Source organism: Silene latifolia, chromosome Y, assembly GCF_048544455.1.
Source record: "Silene latifolia isolate original U9 population chromosome Y, ASM4854445v1, whole genome shotgun sequence".
Classification (NCBI taxonomy): Eukaryota; Viridiplantae; Streptophyta; class Magnoliopsida; order Caryophyllales; family Caryophyllaceae; genus Silene; species Silene latifolia.
Window position 1 is genome coordinate 325058515 of NC_133538.1, and position 22987 is coordinate 325081501.

The window sequence follows — 22987 nt, forward strand, 5'->3', positions numbered from 1 at the left end:
TGAAGAAGAAGAGGTCTTGATGAGGGAATTGGCTCTCTCTTTGTGTCCAAGGTGGGCTAGTTTGAAATATTTTTATATTTTTTTTTTTTTTTTTTTTGTTTGTTTGTTTTGGCCTATTCAGTGGGGGGATGTTCCCTGAACAAATGATTTAGGATTTGTTTTGGTTTTTGTTGGCTTTGCCAATGAACGGTGTGTTCTTTTTGCCAGGAAGGATGTATTCCTGGGTAGGTTTGAATATATATGTCCTTTCCCTTCTTGATTTTCTTTCTTTGTTTTTGGTTTGGAATTTGTACTGTATATTCATGTGATATTTTTGTTAGAATAATGCACATCGGGAGGGCTTATGGCCCTCATTCCCGTGTTTATGGGGAATGGTGGCTTTTTCTGTCGGGAGGGCTTTTAAGAATGAGGGTGGTTGCTTGGTCGGGAGGGCTTATGGCCCTCGGCTGTCATGAGGGCTTTTTTGACAAGTACTATGGTCTATTCCACCTTTGTACTTGTCTTTTTATGTCTTGAGCTCGAGTTTATTTTTCGGTCGAGGCAGGCGGTGCCAAATTAGAGCATTTTTAGAAATGTTGTTCAGGTTGGGTGGAGTGGCCCTCAATCCTGAACATTTTTTTAAGCCTAAAGTATAACATATAATAAGTAAAAAGAAGGCGTAAAACAAGTTTTCAGGATTTGAAATAAAGTTTTAGGTGAAATTAAGAATGATAAGCAAGTAATTTAGCACATAGCAGGTATGAAACTTAGCACATGTATATAGGGTGAGTAGTTTTACCGCTTCTCGGATATGAAATAGTTTTAAGTGGAGAATGTTCCAAGATCCGGGGATCATTTCTCCTTCCGTTTGTAGCCCTGTAAGCTCCTTGTCCCACTATTGAATCAATTAAGTACGGGCCTTCCCATGTAGGGGCTAGTTTGCTGCATTCTTTTCTCTCGGTGTTGGGAAAACTTTCCTTAATACCGGTCTCCTTCTTTGAATACTCGATATTGACATTTTTGTTGTAACTCCCGGCTACCGTCTTTGGTAGGCGGTTATCCCGACTTTGGCCGCATCTCTCGGTTCCTCTGCTAAGAGTAGGTTATCTTGTAATAGGGTCTGTTTTCTTCTATTGTGTTCAGGCCGCTATACAGTAGTTGGCACATGAATTTCAAATTGTATTCTTTGCTTCACGACCATAGACCGGGGAGATATGGTGTTTGGCCTTTGTGGTTGTTTTGGGTGTGGTCCTGTCGACCCATAGAACTAGGGAAGCTCTTCGCCCATCTTCCTTTTCTTCTTTTCACTTTTTCTTCAGGCAAATGATTACTACTTTGTTGCTTGATTCTCGCTTGCCGTTGGCTTTAGGGTAGCCTGGTGTAGATGTGACTAAATTGATATTCCATTGTGCCTGACGAAATTAGCTTTTTCTTTTTCCCACAAATTGTGTCCCATTATCACGACTATTTACTCAAGGTATTCCATATCTACATATGATATTTCTTTTGATGAATGATATGACATCTTTTTCTTTGACTTGCCTGTAAGAGTCTCCTCTATCCATTTGGAAAAGTAGTCGATCATTGCTAGCATAAAGACTTTTTGTCCAGGCGCCTGAGGTAGCTTTCCTACTATGTCCATGCCCCATTTCATGAATGGCCAGGGGGCCGAGATGGAATGTAGTAGTTCGATGGTTGATGGATATAGGGGAATGGATTTGACAAAGCTTCACATTTCGAGTGTATGCTATGCGATCGGCTCTCGGGGTTGGCCGTAGCCATCTGAGAATTTTGCTTGCCGAGCTTCTTCCACCTTTATGATTTCCGCATAGCCATTATGTATGTCTTCTATAACCTGGTCAAGCTTCATTTGGTTCCGGCAACGTAAGTAAGGTCCGACTGAGACTTTTTAAACAAGGTGTTATTTATAATTGTATAAGTGGATGCTTTGATTTTCGGGGCTCTTGCTTCGTTTTTATTTGCGGGGAGTATCCCTGTAGGAACCAATCATAGTAAGGTTTAGTCCAGGAATTTGTATCTTCCCGAATAGGGCAAATTCGTTCGTGCTTTTCTATGGTTGGTTCCAAAGAGGGACGATGGGTATTTTGTCAAACACAAAGGGCTGAAATTTGATCCCAGTGGCTAGGGCATCCGCCTGGTATTTAAGTCCCTTGGTATTTGGTCAATGTCAAAGGTTTTGAATTTTTTGCAAAGGTTTTTGACATATTCCAAATAGAGTATCATTTTTGAATCTTTTGCAGCATATACTCCTTTAACTTGATTGGAAATTAAAAGAGAGTCGGTTTTTACCTTGAGGTTTGCTACACCGAGTTCTATACATACCTTTAATCCAAAGAATCGGGGCTTCATATTCACCTCATTATTCGTGGCTTTGAACTCACAACTAACGACTGTGCAATCGGGTCTCCCTGTGGTGATTTTAGGACTAATCCTAGGCCAGTGCCTTTCATATTTGTTGCCCCATCTACATGGAGAATCCATTCCTGGTCATTTTTTTGTGTGTCAAGAAGGTTGACCTCTTTTATGAGGTCTGGTTCTAGGGTAGGACTGAATTGACCCGAAGTCTGCTAGTGCCCGAGACTTAATTGCCGTCCTGGGTTCAAAGGTTATATCATAGGTCTTGATTTGTCTGACCATTTTGCCATTACGCCGACAACTCGGGCCTTCTCGGACAGATTTGATAGGCAAGTTGGTTCTTACAATGATTGGGTGACTTTCAAAATAAGGTCGAAGTTTGGTACAGGACATTACTAAAGCAAGTACATATTTTTCAAGTAGGCCATACCTGGTTTCTGCATCTAGGAGACTTTTGCTTACATAGTAGACTGGATGTTGTTGGCCATCAATTTCTTTGGTCGAGACTCCACTTATTGTTGTTTCGTGATCGATAGGTAGACTGTCAGGGGTTCTCCTTTGTCTGGTTTGGCAAGTAACGGAGGTGTAGTCGGGTATGTTTTGAGTTCTGGAAGGTGACTCATGTTCGAGCAACCATTTGAATGCTTTGTTCTTCCCGAGTAGGTCATAGAATGCCTTGCATCTTGCGATGATCCGGAAATGAATCTATTCAGTGGTCTGCAACTCGTCTGTCGGTTTTTGAATATCTTTGATGACTTGGGGATTCTAGTTCTAGTATGGCTCTTATTTGTTCTGGGCTAGCTTCTATTCCTCTTTTGGTCACCATGTACCCCAAGAATTTTCCCGAGGATACCCCGAAATGGCATTTGGATGGATTGAGTTTCATATTGAAATCTTCTAGGATTTTAAAGGTCATTTTTCCAAGTCCCGACATGATCTTGACTTTCTTTGATTTAACTACCATGTCATCAATATAGACTTCCATGGTGTCCCCTATTTGATCTTTGAACATTGTGTTGACCAGGCGTTGGTATGTTGCCCCTGCATTTTTCGGCCAAAAGGCATTGCTTTGTGTAGCAAGATATGCCTCTTTCTGTGATAAATGCAGATGTTCTGATCGAGATGGGTGCATCTTGATTTGGTTGAATCCACTTGAGGCATCCATGAATGTCGAGTTCATGTCTCTTTGTGGCATCCACCATTGCATCTATGTGTGGGAGTGGAAATGGGTCTTTTGGACAGGCTTTATTGAGGTCTGTGTAATCTACACAGACTCTCCACTTGCCATTCTTCTTTTGAACCACCACTATGTTGGCTAGCCACCGGGGTACATGACTTCTCTTATCATCCCCATGTCCAGTAGTTTGTCTACTTCTTCATTGATGATGGCATGTCTTTCAGCGGCAAATTTTCTTCTTTTTTGCTGGACAGGCTTATAAGACTCATCAACATTTAGTTTATGTGTAATAATATTGGCATCTATTCCGGTCATATCAAAATGTGACCAGGCAAAACATGAAGATTTACTTTTAAGAAAACTTACTAATTCTGGTCCGATATTGTCGGGGACATCGAGATCCTACCAAGACGTGCTGTCGGGGTACTCGGGGTCTAAAATTACTTGATCGGTTTCCATTTTGGTTTTACGCCACATGAGTTGTCCCGACAATGCTTTGTAATTGCTAGGCGAGGACTTACCTGTCTTGGAAGGCTTCAATGCCTCGAAGATAACATTCCTGGGCAGATTTTTGTTCACCTTTAATGGTTGCTACTCCCCATTCTGTTGGTATTTTGATGCATTGGTGATAGGTAGAGGGTATGGCTCTTATGTTGTGGATCCATGGTCTTCCCAATATAGCATTGTAGGATGACAGGCAATCCAGGACTCCAAATCTTTCATATGAAGATACTCCTTCCACATATGTGGGTAGGTGTATTTCTCCTAGTGTGTTTCTTGTTTCTCCACTGAATCCTACTAGGACATTAGACTTCTTTATGATTTGGCTCTCATCAATCTTCATTGCTTTAAGGACATCAAGCATGATCGGGTTTCTTGAATCGCCTCCATCTACCAGGATTCTCATGACACGTGCGGTCCCTATTTGCATGGTGATTACCAAGTCTGTCATGGTGGAGATCCGGAATGCCCCGCATATCGGTGTCGTCAAAAGTAATTTGAGGTAAATTGATAGATTTAAAAGGAGATTTCATTTTTGACTCCCGGCAATTTTCTTAGCGGTAAATTTGAACTGTCAGGCCACAAATTTCCGATCCTCCATTGATGAATTTGACTTCATAAATGGGTGGTGCAGGGGGTAGGTCACGTTGTTGCCTTTCTGTGTTTCTTCTTGTTCCGTCATCTTCCTTGTTCTTTGTTTGCATCAAGTCTTTCGGTATCCTTTCTTTAGCGGGTAAGCCACTTGTCTCCGTAATCCCGGGCATTCTTCATTTGTGTGACCTATGTCCATGTGAAATTCACACCACCTTGTGGTGTCCTTTCTTGAGTTGGGATTGTCTGACTTCTTTGGCCACTTGACAATGTCTCCCATATGGTCAAGTCTCTTGATTAATCCTGCAATGTCAACAGAGAAGTTATATTCCTGGACGGGAGGATAAGTATAGGAGTTACCTCGTTGTTCATGTGTATAGTTGACTTCGATCCACCGGTCTTGCGTAGGGAGATGGCCTGGAATTGCTTCCTTTGTTGTTAAAGCTTTTCTGTTGGTTTTGTCATATCCTGAGTTGTTGTCGGCATTGTCGCCTTGTAGCCTTTGTCTTCTTCCAGACTGATATAGCCTATGGCTAATGCTTGGACATCTTCAAAGGTATGACAGGGCTTCATGGTCATTTCATCATAAAAGTCACTGTCCAGGGGTAGCCCTTGCCTGAAAGCTTCAATGGATGTTCCAACATCACATCTGGGGATTGATACTTTTTCTTTGTTGAATCTTGTCATGTATGATCTGATTGATTCTCCAGGCTTCTGTTTAACCTGTACAGTCACCGGATCTCTTCTCTAGTTCCTGCTTCTTTGGCAAACCGATGATTGAAAGAATTGACCAGGTCGACAAAGGACTTGATGCTTCCATTTGGCGGTTTATGTACCATTGCAAGGCGGTTCATTCGAGTTGTTCCAAATCCCTTACACATGCGGACTTGACGTAGTTCATTTGGAATTGATCTTTTGCCACATTCTTTGCTTGTAATAGGCAACGTGGTTTTGTGGATCAGTGGTTCCATCATAGATTCTCATTGAGGGAATCACAAACTTCTTTGGCAGATCTGTTTTTGCTATTTCATCCACGAAGGAGAATCGGCATAGCTTTACGGATTTGCTTCTTCAATTGGGGTAGGAACTCCTGGGATCTTTTCAAATCTCTCATGAAGTTTTTGGATTTCCTGGAGCATGGCCATCATAATGGCTGTGTTAGTCTGATCTTGGAGTTCTTGATTTTGGAGTTCTCCTGAGTCCGTTTCTTCTCCTGCTTTGGATGGAGTTGGAGTACCAATATTGGAGAAGTCAATGTTCCTTATGATGGAGGAGAATGGTGTGCCAGTGGACTTTCAATTTTGATCCTGAAGCTTTTTCTCCCAATCGTATCTTTAGGTTTGGATTCTCGATTCTTTCAATTTTGCCACTTGACTTGACTGGATCATTTTTTGTTTGATTGTTCCATCTCCAACAAGCGTTGTTTTTGCAAATACTAATTGTTGCTCAATGCTATCTCCTGCCATTTTTTCTTAGTTTTTTGTAGTATTTTGATGGTGGGCTTTTGATTATTTTTGAGTTAGATGCCCCACGGTGGGCGCCAATTGTTTTAGCAGGATTTTCAGTGATCTAGAGCGTCCTGCCAGGGATTTATATATAGGGTGATCTAACTCGAATAACTTGCCTGATTGGTATAATTAAATGTAAAACAAACTAATAAATAATGACACAAGGATTTTATACGTGGAAAAACCACAGGAATAAGGGAAAAACCACGGGCACCAAGCCGGGAGTGATTGTTACTATGATTTTGGATAGCCTGACAGGGTATTGTTATATCAGGCGTGACAGGCGAATATATTGCTCAAGAATACAAAGTATATGAGTAAAAGTGATGGTCTCTCAGATGATCCTTCTTGTCTTCCCTTTCTTTCTATTTATAGGTGGTTTCTTTCAATCCCTTTGTGCCGTTTAGGTTTTCCTGGTAAATAGGGAATGTGCCCTATTTACCCGGAGATGGTTGCTTCTTTCTTAGCCGTTGCTTTGACTGCTCCCTATATCTTTGCCTTCCGGAATTGGTCTTCCTTTTTGTAGGGAACATATGAGATCTTGTTTGTTGCACCGCAATGGCCTGTGCTTTACCTTTTCAGTTTGCTAGTTATTTCTTACTGTCTTCAATCAACTCCTCGCTTAGTGCCTGTCCGTCTTAGAGTAATGCCTGGTTTTAGATCTCTAGGGCCTGGAAGTTGTCTTTGGCTGTTGCCTGGCCTATATCAGGTCAGGCAGGATAATTTAGGGCCCAACACAGTCATTTATACAAAAACACGCATTTCAAGGAAATACAACATAGATATGAGATTAGAATCTGAATCATGTGAAGCAGTTAAGTAAGGGATCAACCAATGCAAATTACAAGGATAGAAATTGTAGCCATTACTTGGAAAACCACTTAGTAAACCTTGCACGGGACGTGGCTACTAATGTCACATTCATACTTATGGCTTGCATCTCACCATAAGAACGGATGGGATCATCAATCCCAACGATCATATCGCAACTAGAGAGCTTATAGCTCACCCCTAGTATCCGATAGGACCAAGACAAACAACACAAGGCATAAATCTTACCTTGAAAGACAAACACCGATATCTATAACCAAGCAAGACCTTTACTACTCATATATAAATATATAATTCTCCTGGTAGGACGACAATGGTACTCCCAAGACTCAGTCCTAGTCTAAATCTGGCCAGAATCTCGTGGCAGAACGGTCCCCAATTCGACATGCGGCAGAACAGTCTGCATCCAAGACTCGATCGAAAAAACGGAAGTCGAGGAGCCACAATCGGCAGAACAGTCCGAAAGAGGCGGAAAATATGAGCTAAACTCACAATCGGCAGAACAGTCCGAAAGAGGTGTAAAGACAAGTCAAGAAAAATGTATAGCATAAAGGCATTGTCATCAGAATACGATATGAGGTATCCCGCAATCGGCAGAATAGTCCGAAAGGGGCGGGAAAAAACATAAATCAACCAACTCCCGGCAGAACGGCACGAGAGCGGCGCAAACCAATACTTGGCAGAACAGCACAAGTAATGCGTAAGGGTATATCAAGCAATACGGTATATCATTATGACATTTTCACAAGAATACGACTCATTACAAGTAGTTACTTAGAATAAATCACTCATACTTGAAACATGATGGAAACATGGAAATGAGTAAGTACACCCATAAATGAAATATACTAAGTCATTTCATACTTGAAACTTGATAAAGATTCGACCATGAACAAATAAGAACTCACATGTGGAGTATATAATACCATTTCAATCTTATATAACTTGAATAAACCTTATATTTCATATTTATACGTCACTTGAGCTCAAAATGGAACAAGTGAGCTCAAAATGGAACAAGTAATACAAAACACATGGCAAAATGTAAACAAATGAATATGAACTCAAATATGAAGCATATAACATCATTTCTTGCTTTCTTATCATGAATAAACATTTTATTTCACATTTACATGTTACTTGAACAAAGTATAAATAACCGATAACAAATGAATTAACTAATAGGAAACACGAGACAAAACGTAAACAAACCAAAATCCGAACAACTCATAAACATATACGAGTCAACAAGGGAAAACTTGGGTCATGATACGAATAAAAAGCATAAACAACCATCAGACACAAGGATATATATATTTATATAACTTGAAACGGTAAAACGGTCGCCATTTACTCATACGGACTCCGAATCGAGTGATTCAAGTGGCTAAACCACCTAATTTTTCGACGCCGGTCCATCTGTCATATTTTAAGCAGCATATGTGGTCGCCTCGGTCAGGAATGACACGTGTCCAGGCCAACACGGGTGATTTTAAGACGGGTTTGTAAGAGTAAAGTGATATTCGTCCATACTAGTTACCCATATCATACATGTATATACACAAGAGACGGGAATTAACAATTTGGCTCAAATCACCCAAGAAACCGACTCAAAAACAGTCCACAAAACACACCCATCAACAACCTATACACATGGTTTCTAGACAATTAGTGAAGCCGTCTTAAGACAAAATTTTAAGCATGAAACATGTAATCTCCATTCGAATAAACTACCCAATTCATTTACCCACTTCACCATGAATCTAAAGGTATCATCTTTTCTCAAAATAGATAAGTAAAACTTCTATAAAACCGTCACATACAAACATGGTACAAACACAAGTAAAAATGTAAACTTGTTCACTAAAAGAGTAAACAACCACATAAATACATATAAATTCAACATAATGTCGAGTAACCTATCACCGTTACATTTTAGCTCTTCAAAGAAAACACTTCCGACTCAAAACTACTCCGGGTTGTCCAAGAACTCACCTAAACACAAAGAAAACGATTTAGTCGGGGGAAAAACGTGCCTTATATGCACGGCCAGAAAAAGGGGAAGAGGAAAGTTGGATTCTTTCTTACATGAATGGATGGATAACGGAAAGAGGAGAAGATAGACGCGAAAATTACTTGATTGGGATAAGAATTGAGCAAGTTATGGGGATTTTAGTGAAATGGAAGAAATGGTGTAACAATGATGTTTTATGTTTGTTTGTTGAGGAAAGTTGCTGAAATTTTAGAGTAGAAGGAAGAAGATAGGGTTTGGAGTGTAGGATTGGTGGAGGGGAAGAAATAAAAGAAAGGCCCAATGGTCATCCTAAGCCCAAAACCTTAAATTGAGTCGATTCTCCGCTAAAATACGTCTCAAACCTACTACAAACTTAAGACGGATATTTTTATTAATATAACATTATTATACATGTAAAGCCGCATTTTTATAAAAACGGATTAAAAATATAAATAAAATTATAAAATGTCTAGTTAAATTATAAATGCCAAAACAGAAAAATTCGCGGGTGTTACATGGCCTGGCGCCTGTCTTCATGTGTCCTGATAGCCTGACATCCTGACAGCCTGGCAGATAGGTTTAGATGAGATACTGATCAGGGAGGTCTGCGGATTTCCAGGACTAACAACGAGTATTAATTCTCACTGGTTTGTCCTCAAACAATGTTGAAGAGTCTAAACCTCCATCTTCACACTCCCGTGATGCAAAAGACTTGGAAATTGTGACTTCTTATCATATCACTGCAGAAGAGATACCTGATGACAGCGAAGAGGTAGAGGCTGACAAGGCACCTGAAACACTTGAAGACGAGGTACAATCAACCGTAGATGATTTAAAAGAACTAAACCTAGGAACTGATGAGGATCCTCGTCCAATCTACGTCAGTGCTCTGTTGACTAAAGAGGAAGAAGAGGAATACTACAAATTGTTGGTTGAGTACAAGGACGTCTTCGCTTGGAGCTACAAGGAAATGCCTGGACTAAGCCCAAAAATTGCAGTTCATCGATTAGCAATCAGAAAAGGAATCAGTCCTAGAAAGCAATCTTAACGTCGTTTTAGGACGGAGCTTATACCTGAAATTGAAAAAGAGGTTAACAAACTCATTGAGGCTGGATTTATCCGTGAAGTCAGATATCCGACCTGGATAGCCAACATTGTTCCAGTCAGGAAGAAAAATGGGCAACTACGTGTATGCGTCGACTTCAGAGATCTTAATGATGCATGTCCAAAGGACGACTTCCCTTTGCCAGTTACAAAGTTGATGATTGACGCAACCACTGGTCACGAAGCACTCTCATTCATGGATTGTACTGCTGGCTACAATCAAATACATATGGCACCTGAAGATCAAGAAGCAACAGGTTTTCGAACCCCAAAAGGAATCTTCTGCTACACGGTCATGCCGTTTGGACTAAAAAATGCTGGGGCCACATATCAGCGAGCAATGCAAAAGATCTTTGATGACATGTTGCATAAAACGATAGAGTGTATGTCGACGACGTGGTTATCAAATCAAAGAAAAGAAAAGACCATGTTAAAGACCTTCAGACCGTCTTTGAGAGACTTAGAACATGTCAACTCAAGATGAACCCACTCAAGTGTGCATTCGACATCACATCCGAGAAGTTCTTGGGGTTCGTGGTAAGGCATAGAGGCATTGAAATCGACTAGACGAAAATCAAAGCTATCAACGAAATGCCAGAACCAAAGACGTTAAAGGAGTTGCGCGGGTTGCAGGGACGTTTGGCATACATTCGAAGGTTCATCTCTAACCTATCAGGACGTTGTCAGCTGTTCAGTCATCTCATGAAAAAGGATGCTCCATTTCTGTGGGATGAAAAATGCAAAAATGCTTTTGATAACATCAAGAAGTACTTGGCCAGTGCACCAGTGCTGGGGGCACCAATTTCAGGAAAGCCACTTGTCCTTTACATCTCAGCACAAGAACGCTCACTGGGGGCAATGTGTGCGCAAGAAATTGAAGACCGCAAGGAGAGAGCACTCTACTACTTGATTCGTACCTTGGTTGGAGCTGAATTAAATTACTCGGCCATAGAGAAGATATGTCTTGCTTTGGTGTTCGACATCCAGAAGTTGAGGCACTACATGCAGGCGTATACCATACACGTGATCTCAAAAGTTGATCCAATCAAGTACATACTCTCAAGACCAGTCTTATCTGGAAGACTTGCGAAATGGGCAGTGTTACTTAAACAGTATGACTTGGTGTTTGTGTCTCAAAAAGCAGTAAAAGGTCAGGTTATTGCAGATTTCTTCGCTGATCATCCAGTCCCGACAGACTGGGAACTTTCAGACGAACTACCAGGAGAAGAAATATTTACGTGGACATTTTACCTCCATGGCAAATGTACTTCGACGGTGCTGCAAGGCTAGACGGAGCTGGAGCAAGAGTTGTGTTCATATCTCCGCAAAACCATGTAATGCCATACTCATTTACACTCACACAGTTTTGTTCAAATAACGTAGAAGAATACCAAGCTTTGATATTAGGTCTTCAAATGGCAATTGAAATAGGCGTAAGGGACATGGATATTTACGGAGACTCACAATTGGTGATCAGCCAAGTCCTCGATGAGTATGGGGTAAGAAAAGAAGACTTGATTCCCTACCATCGACAGACGTTGCAACTGCTTAATCAACTTGACTCCATCAATATTGGTCTTGTACCGAGGAGTACCAACAAGTTGGCTAACGCGCTTGCTAACCTTGCAGCCACTTTGGCCAGTCTGCAATCGCTGGGCAGTATCTTTGCTTAAAAGAGTAGAAGATATAGATACAACAAACATGATTTGCGTCTACACGACTGATGAGGATGACTGGCGCAAACCTATCATCGATTTCTTGGACCACCAAAAATTACCTGACGATCCCAGGCACAAGGTAGAGGTACGTCGACGTGCTCCAAAATTTCTTCATGACAAAGGGACGCTCTACATACGCTCTTTCTTAGGACACTGGTTGAGGTGTCTAAATAAAGATGAAGCTACTGAAGCAATGCATGAAGCTCACTCTAGCATTTGTGGCGCTCACCAATCTGGACCTAAACTTTATGATCGTGTAAAGAGAATGGGGTATTACTAGACAACCATGGTTCAAGACTGCATGGACTTCGCGAAGAAGTGTCAACCCTGTCAATTCTACGCAAACTTCATACATCAGCCACCGGAGCCATTACACCCGACTGTATCTTCATGGCTCTTTGAAGCTTGGGGACTTGACATTGTGGGACCTCTCACTCCGAAAGCCTCAAATAGACACGAGTATATTCTCACTGGTACTGATTATTTCTCAAAATGGGCAGAAGCCATCACATTACGGGAAGTCAAGAAGGAAAATATTGTGAATTTCATCCGAACTCAAATAATATACAGATACGGTGTACCACAGCGTATCATAACTGATAATGAGAAACAATTCGATAACCATCTGATGACAAGTTTAGGAGAGAAGTTCAAATTCAGACAGTACAAGTCATCGATGTACAACGCTCCTGCAAATGGCTTGGCTGAAGGCTTTAACAAGACACTTTGCAACTTCTTGAGAAAAGTAGTAGCAAAATCAAAGCGGGATTGGCATGAAAGAATTGGCGAGGCATTGTGGGCCTATCACACCACATACAAAACTCCTACTCAAGCAACCCCGTATGCGTTGGTGTATGGAGTAGAAGCTGTGTTGCCATTAGAAATGCAGATCCCATCCTTACGCATTGCTATTCAAGAGGAACTTACAGAAGATGAAAATCACAAGTTACGTTTAGCAGAGTTGGAGGCACTCGATGAAAAAAGACTAGAGGCCCAACAAAAGCTCCAGTGTTATCAAGTAAGGTTGTCGCGAGCATTCAACAAAAAGTACGTCCTCGTTCTTTTCAAGTAGAAGACCTAGTCCTTGCAATACGAAGACCAATTATCACCTCTCACAAGCTAGTTGGTAAATTCACCTCTAAGTGGGATGGCCCGTATGTGGTACAGGAGGTTTACACAAATGGCGCATACAAGATCGCGGATGAAGACGGTGTGCTCATAGGCCCAATAAATGGGAAATTTATGAAACGTTACTACTCTTGAAACAACGTCATGCTCCTAAGCAAGAGCGTAAACTGCAAGCCATGCTCCTAAGCAAGAGTCAAAACTGCAAGGCTTTATGAACTACGTCGGCTTGATCTTGTGAAGTGTTGTTTCTACTTTGCAAGTACGTAGGTAACTTGGGTGAACATGTAGCCTGAGTGCAGTCAAAAAAAATGTGTATGTCACACCTAAAAAAAAAAAAAGTCAAACGTCTCACCTTAAAAAAAAACGTTTTAACGCTCCTGGCCCGCATGAGCCTAAACTGTGAACGGTTAAATCTAAAATTTTCATCGTAAAAAAAAAAAAAAAAAAAAAAAACCAAATACAAAACCATAATGACAGATGATACAAAGGAAAACATCATGTAGTATATGTTAGCTAGAGATGTTATCTCATTTATGGAGTCATGTACGTGTTATGATATTTCCGATAAGTCTCGTTATGCTCAAGTTGTCATCAAACCAGGCTTATTCAATATGTTGAACCATCTGTACACCTTGATAGGCCAGGTACAATGCAACATAACTTCAAGGACTACAAAAATACTGGGATATGATGAAGTTGTCCTGTGATAAACTGGAGATATAACTCATATGTTAACCGAAATGACCCAGCGAGTTCATTGCGTGGTAGTTCATATGAGATTTGAAATAACATGCTTGTAGTCATCTCCAACGGTTGATGGGTTCACTCCATGGTGGCTCACATGTTAACCGAAATGACCCACCGGGTTCATTGCATGGTAGCTCATGTGAGAATCGAAATCAACTCTCCACTGAAATCTTCAATGCTTCAATGCTTGACAGCTCGGTGCTCTGCATCATGGGCTCGCTCATATGTTAACCGAAATGACCCAGCAGGTTCATTGCATAGTAGCTCATATGAGAATTTGAATGACCTCCCAGTAAAAATCTACAACGACTCGAACACCAATGGATGAGGTTTTATTTCATGATGGCTAGTGCATAGTGATAACATCTTCAAAAAACTGACAATAGAGATTGGAATGCTCGAGAACGATCGAACAGACAATGTTTAATCCCTGCAGTAACACCAGTTGAACCAAAAAAATATTACAAACAAAAATTCAGGCTTCTCCAAATTACAGTCCTTGGAACAGGAAGAAAAGACTAGAGATTCACGATCACGATACTGAAGCCTTCGTTTGAATTAATCATTGCAAGCTCAATATTTGGTCGTAGCTCTACATCAAAATGAACACAAATATGAGATCAATAATGCAAGTTTTGTTGTTAAAAAGTCCAATTTGAACAAAACAATATAAAAATACTTTAAAAAAATTGTTGTTAAGGCAGAGAATCACGAGAGCGATAAAGATTCAGCATTTATGAATAATCTGTCCTACACAGGAATCAAACAGAGAAATGGTCAGTAGTTCGCTAAAAAGTAAAGCCTCAAAAGACATTTTAATAGAGAAAATTCCTCAAGTCCTTGTCCTCCCAAAGTCTTTTGGAAGCAATAATCAAATTTGTTGGGTGCCGTCAAATTGATCGACCACTGTATAAACGGTCCTGTGAGCCGGTTTTAATTTCGGATTGAACGCACTCCATTCTTTAGATCTCGGGAAATTTATTTGTTGAATATCTTGAAGTAGAAGTGTGCGTCCCCATTTGACCATGCCACTCTCGATTCGACCTTACACCTATCAAGCACAGTAAACCCGTATAAGTTTATTAGGCCTGCTCAGATGCTTATACTTCTACAAGATGCCCACGTAAAAAAAAAATTATGCCCATCTCTTCTTTGTGAATGTAATCTGTACCAATGTCAATACATCATGCTATCATACAACAAATTGGAGACAGGCGTATAGAATGTGTTGGGATTGCATACAAATTCAAGTTTTCATATATCCATGAATAATTAACAAGCAATGGCTGCAAAAGGAAAGGAGAAAGACACAAATCAAATGGAATAAACACAGAGGAAGGAAACTGACCAACATGAGTCGGTATCTAGCTTGATTCATAAAAGATAAACAATTGATCATATGAGTTTTAAAAAAAAAGCGTACAAGAATGATGATAACATGATTTAGTATAAAAATAAAGCACAAGCAAGATTTAAAGGACCAAAGAATGAACAATGGAGTCATTAAGGAGTACCCCTCTTATTTGAAGAACGTAAGGCTTATATGAAATGTGATATGAAGATGCATACCTTGAGAAGTATATATAGAAGGAATTTATGTAAAAAAAAAAAATTAAAGTGCTTGTCCTACAAGTAAAATCAAGCCGTTTCCACCTCTGAAAGGAACCAGTAATATAAGCCTTGGGAGAATTTACTAGAATGTTCAGGTCGTTTAAAACAAATTGTGTTTTAGCAAATTGCTTACCCAAGAAGTCATGGGTATATATTCTTAGTTAAGTGGGTAAATTTATTTGTTTTTAAGAAAAAAAAAAGGAAGAAGAAAATGCTCAAGCAAATAGACAAATCATTGACCAGTTGAAGACAAATAAAAAAAAAATCAAGTATCATCCGTCAAGGTTACAAAATGATCAGGATAAGGAAAATTCAAATGTCATCCGTCAAGGTTACAAAATGACCAGGGTGACATAAATTTAAGTGCAATTTGTCAAGGTTACAAAATGACTAAGGTGATAAAAATTCAAAGGTTACTCGTCAAGGTTACAAAATTATCAGGGTGGCGAAAATATCACGTGAAGGGCGCATTAAGTCATCCGTCAAGTCAAATAATGACATGATGACACAAAAAATATTACTAACACAACAAGATGGATGCCAGTTGACTTCCAAGTCGAACAAAAAAAGAAAGGTTCGAGACCCTGCCACGCTGAAAAACTTTAGTAGTGTACGTGACAAAGTCTCGAGGGGGCAATTTGTAGGCACTGAAATTTTATTTAAGTGTCGAAAATACAGAAATTAATTAATTTGAGTTAATAATAAATAAATTACTCAATTTAATTATTTTTGTCCCTTTTAAATCAAATTTGGGTCATTCCGAGTTATTCGGGTCCAAACATAAGTCAAATTGGGTTAAAATTACAAACGGGCCGAGAGATGGGCCCGCAACCCTAAGCTGGAGAAAGCCCAACTTTTTCTCTATAAATAGAGCGAAGTTCTTTCATTTCAGGAGAGAAAAACTCGGAAAAAAAGAAAAGCTTTGGAACTCTCTCTGAAAATCTCGTGAAATTCAACGTAAGCAGTCAACAAGCACAATAAATTCGTGCCGCCTGCGCAAGAAAACTCAAACATTCAAACTCGAATATTCAAACATTCAAGAGAGACTCAAGTCGTTCGACCCTCTCAAGAATACAAGTCAACGTCGCGCATAGAGTGCATACACCCTCTACACGTGCTCCCCTGCAAAACGCACGCGCACCCCCTACGTGGATCGTGCATGCATACCCTATTTGTTTAGTTAGAATCAGAGGATTATTAGAGATTGTACACAAACTTTTCTGATATTAATAAAAACTCATTTTGTTTCCTTATTTTGTATTTCAGTTATCGCAAATACGAAATTCGTTACAACATGATCTCATCATATCCTTTCTCATGTGTGTACACTATATTTCTGTGTTGACCTGTTTTGGCTGATGTTCAAGTGATGCAAAATGATTTGGGTCATTTGTGAGGGAAAATGGTATCCGTCATTTCAAAGTGACGGATACGTGCCGTCATAAATGAGATTTTGTGTTCTGTTTGTGGCTCCATCTTTTGCTGCCTGGTTTAATTGTTTGACTTTTTGGTACATTAGATTCCTGCCACGTATTGGCCCTCCCATCTTCTGCATTACACAGGCTAAATTCTTGGGGGTAATTCATTGCATCTACATCTACATCTACATTTAATATACAAATGCGTGTACATTTGCCTTTGTCATTCAATCAGATGGTAGTCTAGAGGTGGCAAATGGGTCATTCGGGTCGGTTCGGGTTGGGTCATTTCGGGTTTGTCATACATTTTGGGTCGGGTCAGGTCGGATCATTTCGGGTTTCGGGTCATTTTCGGGTGACCTTCGGGTCGGGTCACTTTCGGGTATGGGTCATTTTGGGCCGGGTCGCTTTCGGGTTAATGGCTAAAACACTTTAGTTAGTACTATTTTGTCGGGCTGAGCAAAAAAATCCGATTATCCGAACCGATCCGATATTCGATCCGCATCCGATCCGAAAAAGCGGATATCCGATCCGAAAAGTACATTCGGTTCGGATATCCGATCCGAAACATTCGGATAAGGATCGGATATCGGATACTGTTACAAAATTTTCGGATATCCGTATCCGATCCGAAACTTAGTTTTTTTTTTTTCCCCCTAAAAAATGTTAAAGTTTACCCATTGCATTTGGGCTTTAAGAACTACAAATTCTGTAGTTTACATACATTGGGCTTTAGTACTACATAGTCCATCTTATAAATAAACAATTTTAACCCTAGCATTTCCTTTCATTTTTACAGCAATGTTTCCGTCTTCTCCCTCCACTATTTTCATGTCTTCATTTTAACTATACTTTTGTTATTAAATCTCTCTAATATTAATAGCTTTTACATGCCTTGAAGGGAGCTCAGGGAGCTCTTCAATAATTAGCCTAAGTTAATCTAACCCATTATTTCCAAACATTTGATCTGACTTTTAAGTTGGTATATTTACCACGATCATTGTATAATCGAGTGGTTGTCAATTGTGTTGCATGTCAATTGACGGTGCTTGCGATACTTTCCGACTTCCGCTACTGCACCGGACAAATTTCGAATAATGCATGTCAGATCTCCGTTATTGTTCCCTTATTGGTTTACTTTGTTCCTCCGCGTTTGGCTTTCGTCATTGCTAACTACCGGTGCTTCTATTTCTAGTCAACAACGTTTATAATTAAATTAAATATGAGGTGAATAAGGGAGATCTGGAGTTTCTGAAAATTATTTGTCCATGATTTTATTTTATTTTGTGTAAATTAAGTGTTTCAAATACAACTAAGACTAAGTATTTTCTCCCGTATCCCCCATGGAATTTAATTGGTTAGTTATAATTGTATTTTTCTCTCAAAAATTATCATTGAAATGTTAATTGCAAGGCTGTTTTACTGATGTTGTAAGCTAATCAGATCGGATAACGGGTATTCGGATATCCGATCTGAAAAATTCGGATATTAAAAATCGGATACCCGAAATTTTCGGATCAGATATCAGATACTGAAATTTCTAGGTTTCGGATACAGATACCCGATCCGAAACTGGTTTCGGATCGGATACCCGATCCATGCTCAGCCCTACTATTTTGATTACGAAATACTCCCTCCTATCCACCCTTTTTTTCCCCTTTGAGGTGGGCACGGAGATTAAGGGTGGGGAGTATAATATTGGTAAAAATATGAGTGAGGTTTGGTAATTGGAGAGAGGTATGAATAATAATGATTAAATATTAATAAAGGAGATGGGTGGGGTTTGGTTATTGGAGAGAGGTAGGGATAATTAGAATTAAATATTAATAAAGTATATAGTGGGGTTTGATGAGTGGAAAGAGGTAAGAGTATAATATTAATAAAAACTTTCTCAAAAAGGAAAGGGGAAGAAAACCTGAATAATCCGTTTTAGGAAATAGGGAAGAAAAGAGTGGATAGGAGGGGGTACTAGTTTACAAATTTAACTCTTTATAAGGGATGATTGTAACAAATGAAACTATATTTGGGGTAAATAACATTAATTTGACTTAGTACTTGTCGTTTCGGGTCATTTTTGGTCACTTTAAGTCATTTTGGATCGGGTCAATTATGGGTCGGATCATTTCGGGTCGGGTTACATTGGGCCAATCACGTTTCGGGTCGGGTTAATTCGGGTTTTGGGTCATATCAGGTCCGATAAGTTTGGGTTATTTTCGGGTCTCGGATCAGCCTTGTCGGGTCGGGTCATTTAGATCCGGTCAGTTTTGCCAGGTCTAACTGGTACCGTGGTAGTGTGGTACATTAAGACAAGAAGTGTAGAAACACAACTCACATGAGACCAGTGTGCACACAGTGGCATAGCCATAATCGGTAGAGTCCGAGGTCGATTTCTAATGTAATTGCTATGTTTCTTTCTAGTGAAAATTGTTAATAACCACCTAGTATTTACTGTATTTTACAAATTAACACCCTGTATTTTGTTTATTATAACTTACCACCTATATTACACTGTATATATCCCATCTACCACCGTATTTCATTCCCGATCAACATTTTACTTAAATCCCGACTACTTAAGTTAGTGAACTATAGAATGACTAAAACACCCTTACTTTGATTCCCTCAAAACACATGCTACACAACCTAAACTAAAAATAAACAACATTCATCACCAACATCATATAGTTCATCACCATCATTAAATTTCCAGAATGCTTTTGTCCACATTCTGCAAAACACAAACCAAAAATCACTTTCATTCCTTGAATATTTGGTCTCACCATTATAAAACGCAAAAAATCCCTTGGAAATCATATGTCTCAGAGGTTCTTCGTTCCTCATTTTTCTTCAATTCGTTTCGGCCTCCATTCCCATCTCCTTGTCTACAGTGACACGACCTCTAATTCCAACTGGTCTTATTAATCACATTAATCAATTATATATCTCACATGTTCATTCTTTTGACATTGTAATACCCAAATTTAGCTCCCATTCTTTCATAATTTTATATGTCTCAAATCAATCAAATATCTAATAATCGGGAAAAAAATGGGCGTCAAGGGATACGCGGAGGCTGGTATAGCCTCGATCGTAGCCGGGTGCTCAACCCACCCGCTAGACTTAATCAAGGTCCGTATGCAATTCCAAGGAGAATCCTCCGCTCCCGTCTCTGCTGTCGTCCGTCCGGTTCAATCCCCCAACAAAATTGGTTGTGGCCTTGTTGATGTCGGTGGTGATGCAGGGTTGACAATCCGATAATCCGAAGTTGGCAGGAGGTTCGTGGTGTGGGTTGTGGCCTTGTGGAGGTGGGTGACAGATTAGAGTCAACGAGTGTTATGTAAGTTGGTCGAGGTGGTTTTGTGGCAGTGAAGAAGGCGGTCTGAAGGTGAGTTAGGGAGGGCCGGAGGAAGGGAAGGAGATGGCAGATGAGGAAGGTGGAGGTTGTGGGTTGGGGCCTGGGGGGAAGGGATAAGGGTATTTTAACTTTTAATTGACTATATTGTTTATTAACTTAACGAGTCGGGATTTAAGTAAAATGTTGATCGAGAATGAAATACGGTGGTAAATGAGATATATACGGTGTAATGTAGGTGGTAAGTTGTAATAAACAAAATACAGGGTATTAATTTGTAAAATACGGTAAATACTAGGTGGTTATTAACAATTTTCACTTCTTTCTATTACGTTTTATGAGTCTAATAACATAAAAGTTTGGGATATTTTCACTTGCACCCCTTTACTTTTTCATTTTCTCACTTCTACCCCTCTTTTTTGGAGGAAAAACTTTGACCGAATATAACGCTTAGTTACGGCTTTGGAAAGCGGTAATTTTTTTTCCATATTGTACGTCTTTAAGAGATCTTTAGTTTGAAAAAAAAAACGTCGTTTTCGAAAATTTTATCCGGGAGTTTTAGTCAGTCAAAGTTTATTCCGTCAAAACACTTTGACCGATCATAATTCCCGACTACGAATTCAGAAAACAACGATTTTTTTTTTCAAAACGAAGATCTCGTGAAGACGTACATTATGGAAAAAAGATTTACCACTTTCCGAAGTCGTAGCTAAGAGTTATTGCCAATCAAGGTTTTTTCTCCAAAAAAGAGGAGTACAAGTGAGAAATTGAAAAAGTAGAGGGGTACAAGTGAAAATATCCCTAAAAGTTTTCAAATCAAACAAATTTAATAATAAAAAGTTTATTATCGGAAAGGTTTTCAGGTTTCAAGACCGCACTATCCTGTCTGCGCAAACACCAAATCATTTCTTGTTACAGAAAATCTCATTATAGACGGCACATATCCGTCTATAACTAAAGGCGGGCCAAATACAATACCACATTCCTAATAAGACAAACAACAAGTGGGGTGAGGACTAAAAATATCACCACTCTCAAACTATTTGACACGTCTTTAGCTATAAACGAATATATCCGTCTATAGCAAGACTAGTTGTTACTATACGCCTTAATTTATTTGCAAATGATTAATGGCTTAGGTTGTATAACTTGTATGATCGATACAACCATTTTACACCGGTGTGACCGGTCTAATAGTTTTAAACTGTTTATGCTTATTTTTTAAGACCATATAGTGTGTGATCTATTCTATACTACTCGTATGTTTTTAAATTATTTTTATTATTTTTAAAAAAAATTCACCAATGTGTCTACAGTGAATCTTAAGGATAAGAATCCCTATCTATAAAAGTTAAAACATTTAGCTTGATCCTATTGGCCTCTGAAATGTAGGTTTTTTTTTTTTTCCTCTTCTGAGAAGAAACCCACGATCTTCATCACCAATTAATTACTCTCTTTCTTACTCTTAATTCTCTCTCCTATTTTCCATATTAATTATTATGAATAAACTATATATTATATGATATGATAATGATATGATGATATGTTGATATGTTGATAATATGATATTCAACATCCCAAATAACCAAATTACAACAAATGACCGTACATCGTAATTGAATTGATTGAAAAATTAGAATTAGAAATTAAAATATTACAAAAATTACACCATCAGAAAATTTCATGTGTTGTATAAACCCCACATCCATACCTTTGCCCAAAAGTAAAATAATTAGTACTCATTTTTTTTAATCCATTTCATAACAACGAAATTTGAAATTAGTTGAAACTTTTTTGAGATTGAACCGATTGAAAAGGTAGTACTCCCTATATTTTTAGAACAAATAAGGAAATGGATATAGGAAAAAATCAAATAACTACAGCTTAAAAGACTGAGTGACAATGGAGTATTTATTTCTAGATCAAAGAAAGAAAGCTATTATATTTATATTTGCATGACCAACCCGAGAAATAAAAATAAATTTTAGCTTAAGCTGTTACAGTGGAGGAGAGGGAAACAAAAGAAAAGAGGTGAGGTGGGGTGAGGTGAGGTGATGTAAGGATGAGCGGTGCCGACATGAAAATTGAGTGAATGGAGATGAAATTTTGGGTTTCATTTAGGGGATTTCATGGTCAATGGGTTAACAATCTGATTTTATTTTGGGAGACTTGGGCCGTGGGATATTATGGGCCATGTCGTAGAGTTGGCTCTAGAGATCGTTTTTTTTTTTTTTCGGTAAATTAATTATTGCTCCCTTATATAATTCACCTTTTGAAACTTACTCTCTTATATAATTTTTTTTGAAACTTACCCCCATAAAATATAACTCTTTTCAAATATTGCTCCCATTCAGTGATTTAAGCCAAACAAAAGAGAAATATTTCCTCCAAAATTTGAAATTTGGTACTAATTTTTCTTGCATATGACTGTATTACCCTTAGCCTTATTATATGCTTAATTTAAATCAACTCTTCCTCCAAGTTTTTTTTTTGGCAGCTGTAAAAGTAGATGTACCTAACTAATTAATCATAGCCTTACACGCAAGGCTATGTGCAACATTATTAAACGATTGTAACTAATAGCTAAACAATGAAAGAAAGGTAAGAAAGACTTGATGTCGGCCAGAACCGCCTTTATTTGATGATGGGGACGTTCCACGCCTGCCAATTGACAAACAAGGCCAAAGCAATCAGTCGAGATCATCAAGTGCCGAACACCTTGATCTTGTGCCCACCGAATAACCATTCGCACGCCCAACCCTTCAGCTTGTAAAGCAGACTCAGCTCTAATCCTTGCCTCAGCTGTCATAAGTTGTTCACCAATTGCAGACAAAGTGACCCAGCCAACTCCCGCGATATCCTTCCCTCTCCAACCTGCATCAACCATCACCCGAACAAAGTCACAATGTCTAATCTCACCTACAAGACATAC

The 22987-nt window shown here is 39.1% G+C and overlaps 1 protein-coding gene across 1 annotated transcript; it reads left to right on the forward strand.

Moving 5' to 3' along the window:
- Positions 1–7775: 7775 nt before the first annotated feature.
- On the forward strand, positions 7776–12079 carry LOC141631334 (uncharacterized). Its single transcript, XM_074444018.1, has 5 exons — positions 7776–7785; positions 9649–10015; positions 10109–10338; positions 10890–11345; positions 11724–12079. Exons 1-5 carry the CDS (start codon positions 7776–7778, stop codon positions 12077–12079), a joined length of 1419 nt encoding a protein of 472 aa, XP_074300119.1.
- The last annotated feature ends 10908 nt before the right edge of the window (positions 12080–22987 follow it).

Bases quoted from the DNA above. Each gene is read 5' to 3' on its own strand.
- LOC141631334 (XM_074444018.1), top strand. The intron at 10,016-10,108 runs GCAATCTTAACG...CCGTGAAGTCAG, and splicing joins AAAGGAATCAGTCCTAGAAA to ATATCCGACCTGGATAGCCA. The intron at 10,339-10,889 runs GTTTTCGAACCC...CACCAATTTCAG, and splicing joins TGAAGATCAAGAAGCAACAG to GAAAGCCACTTGTCCTTTAC.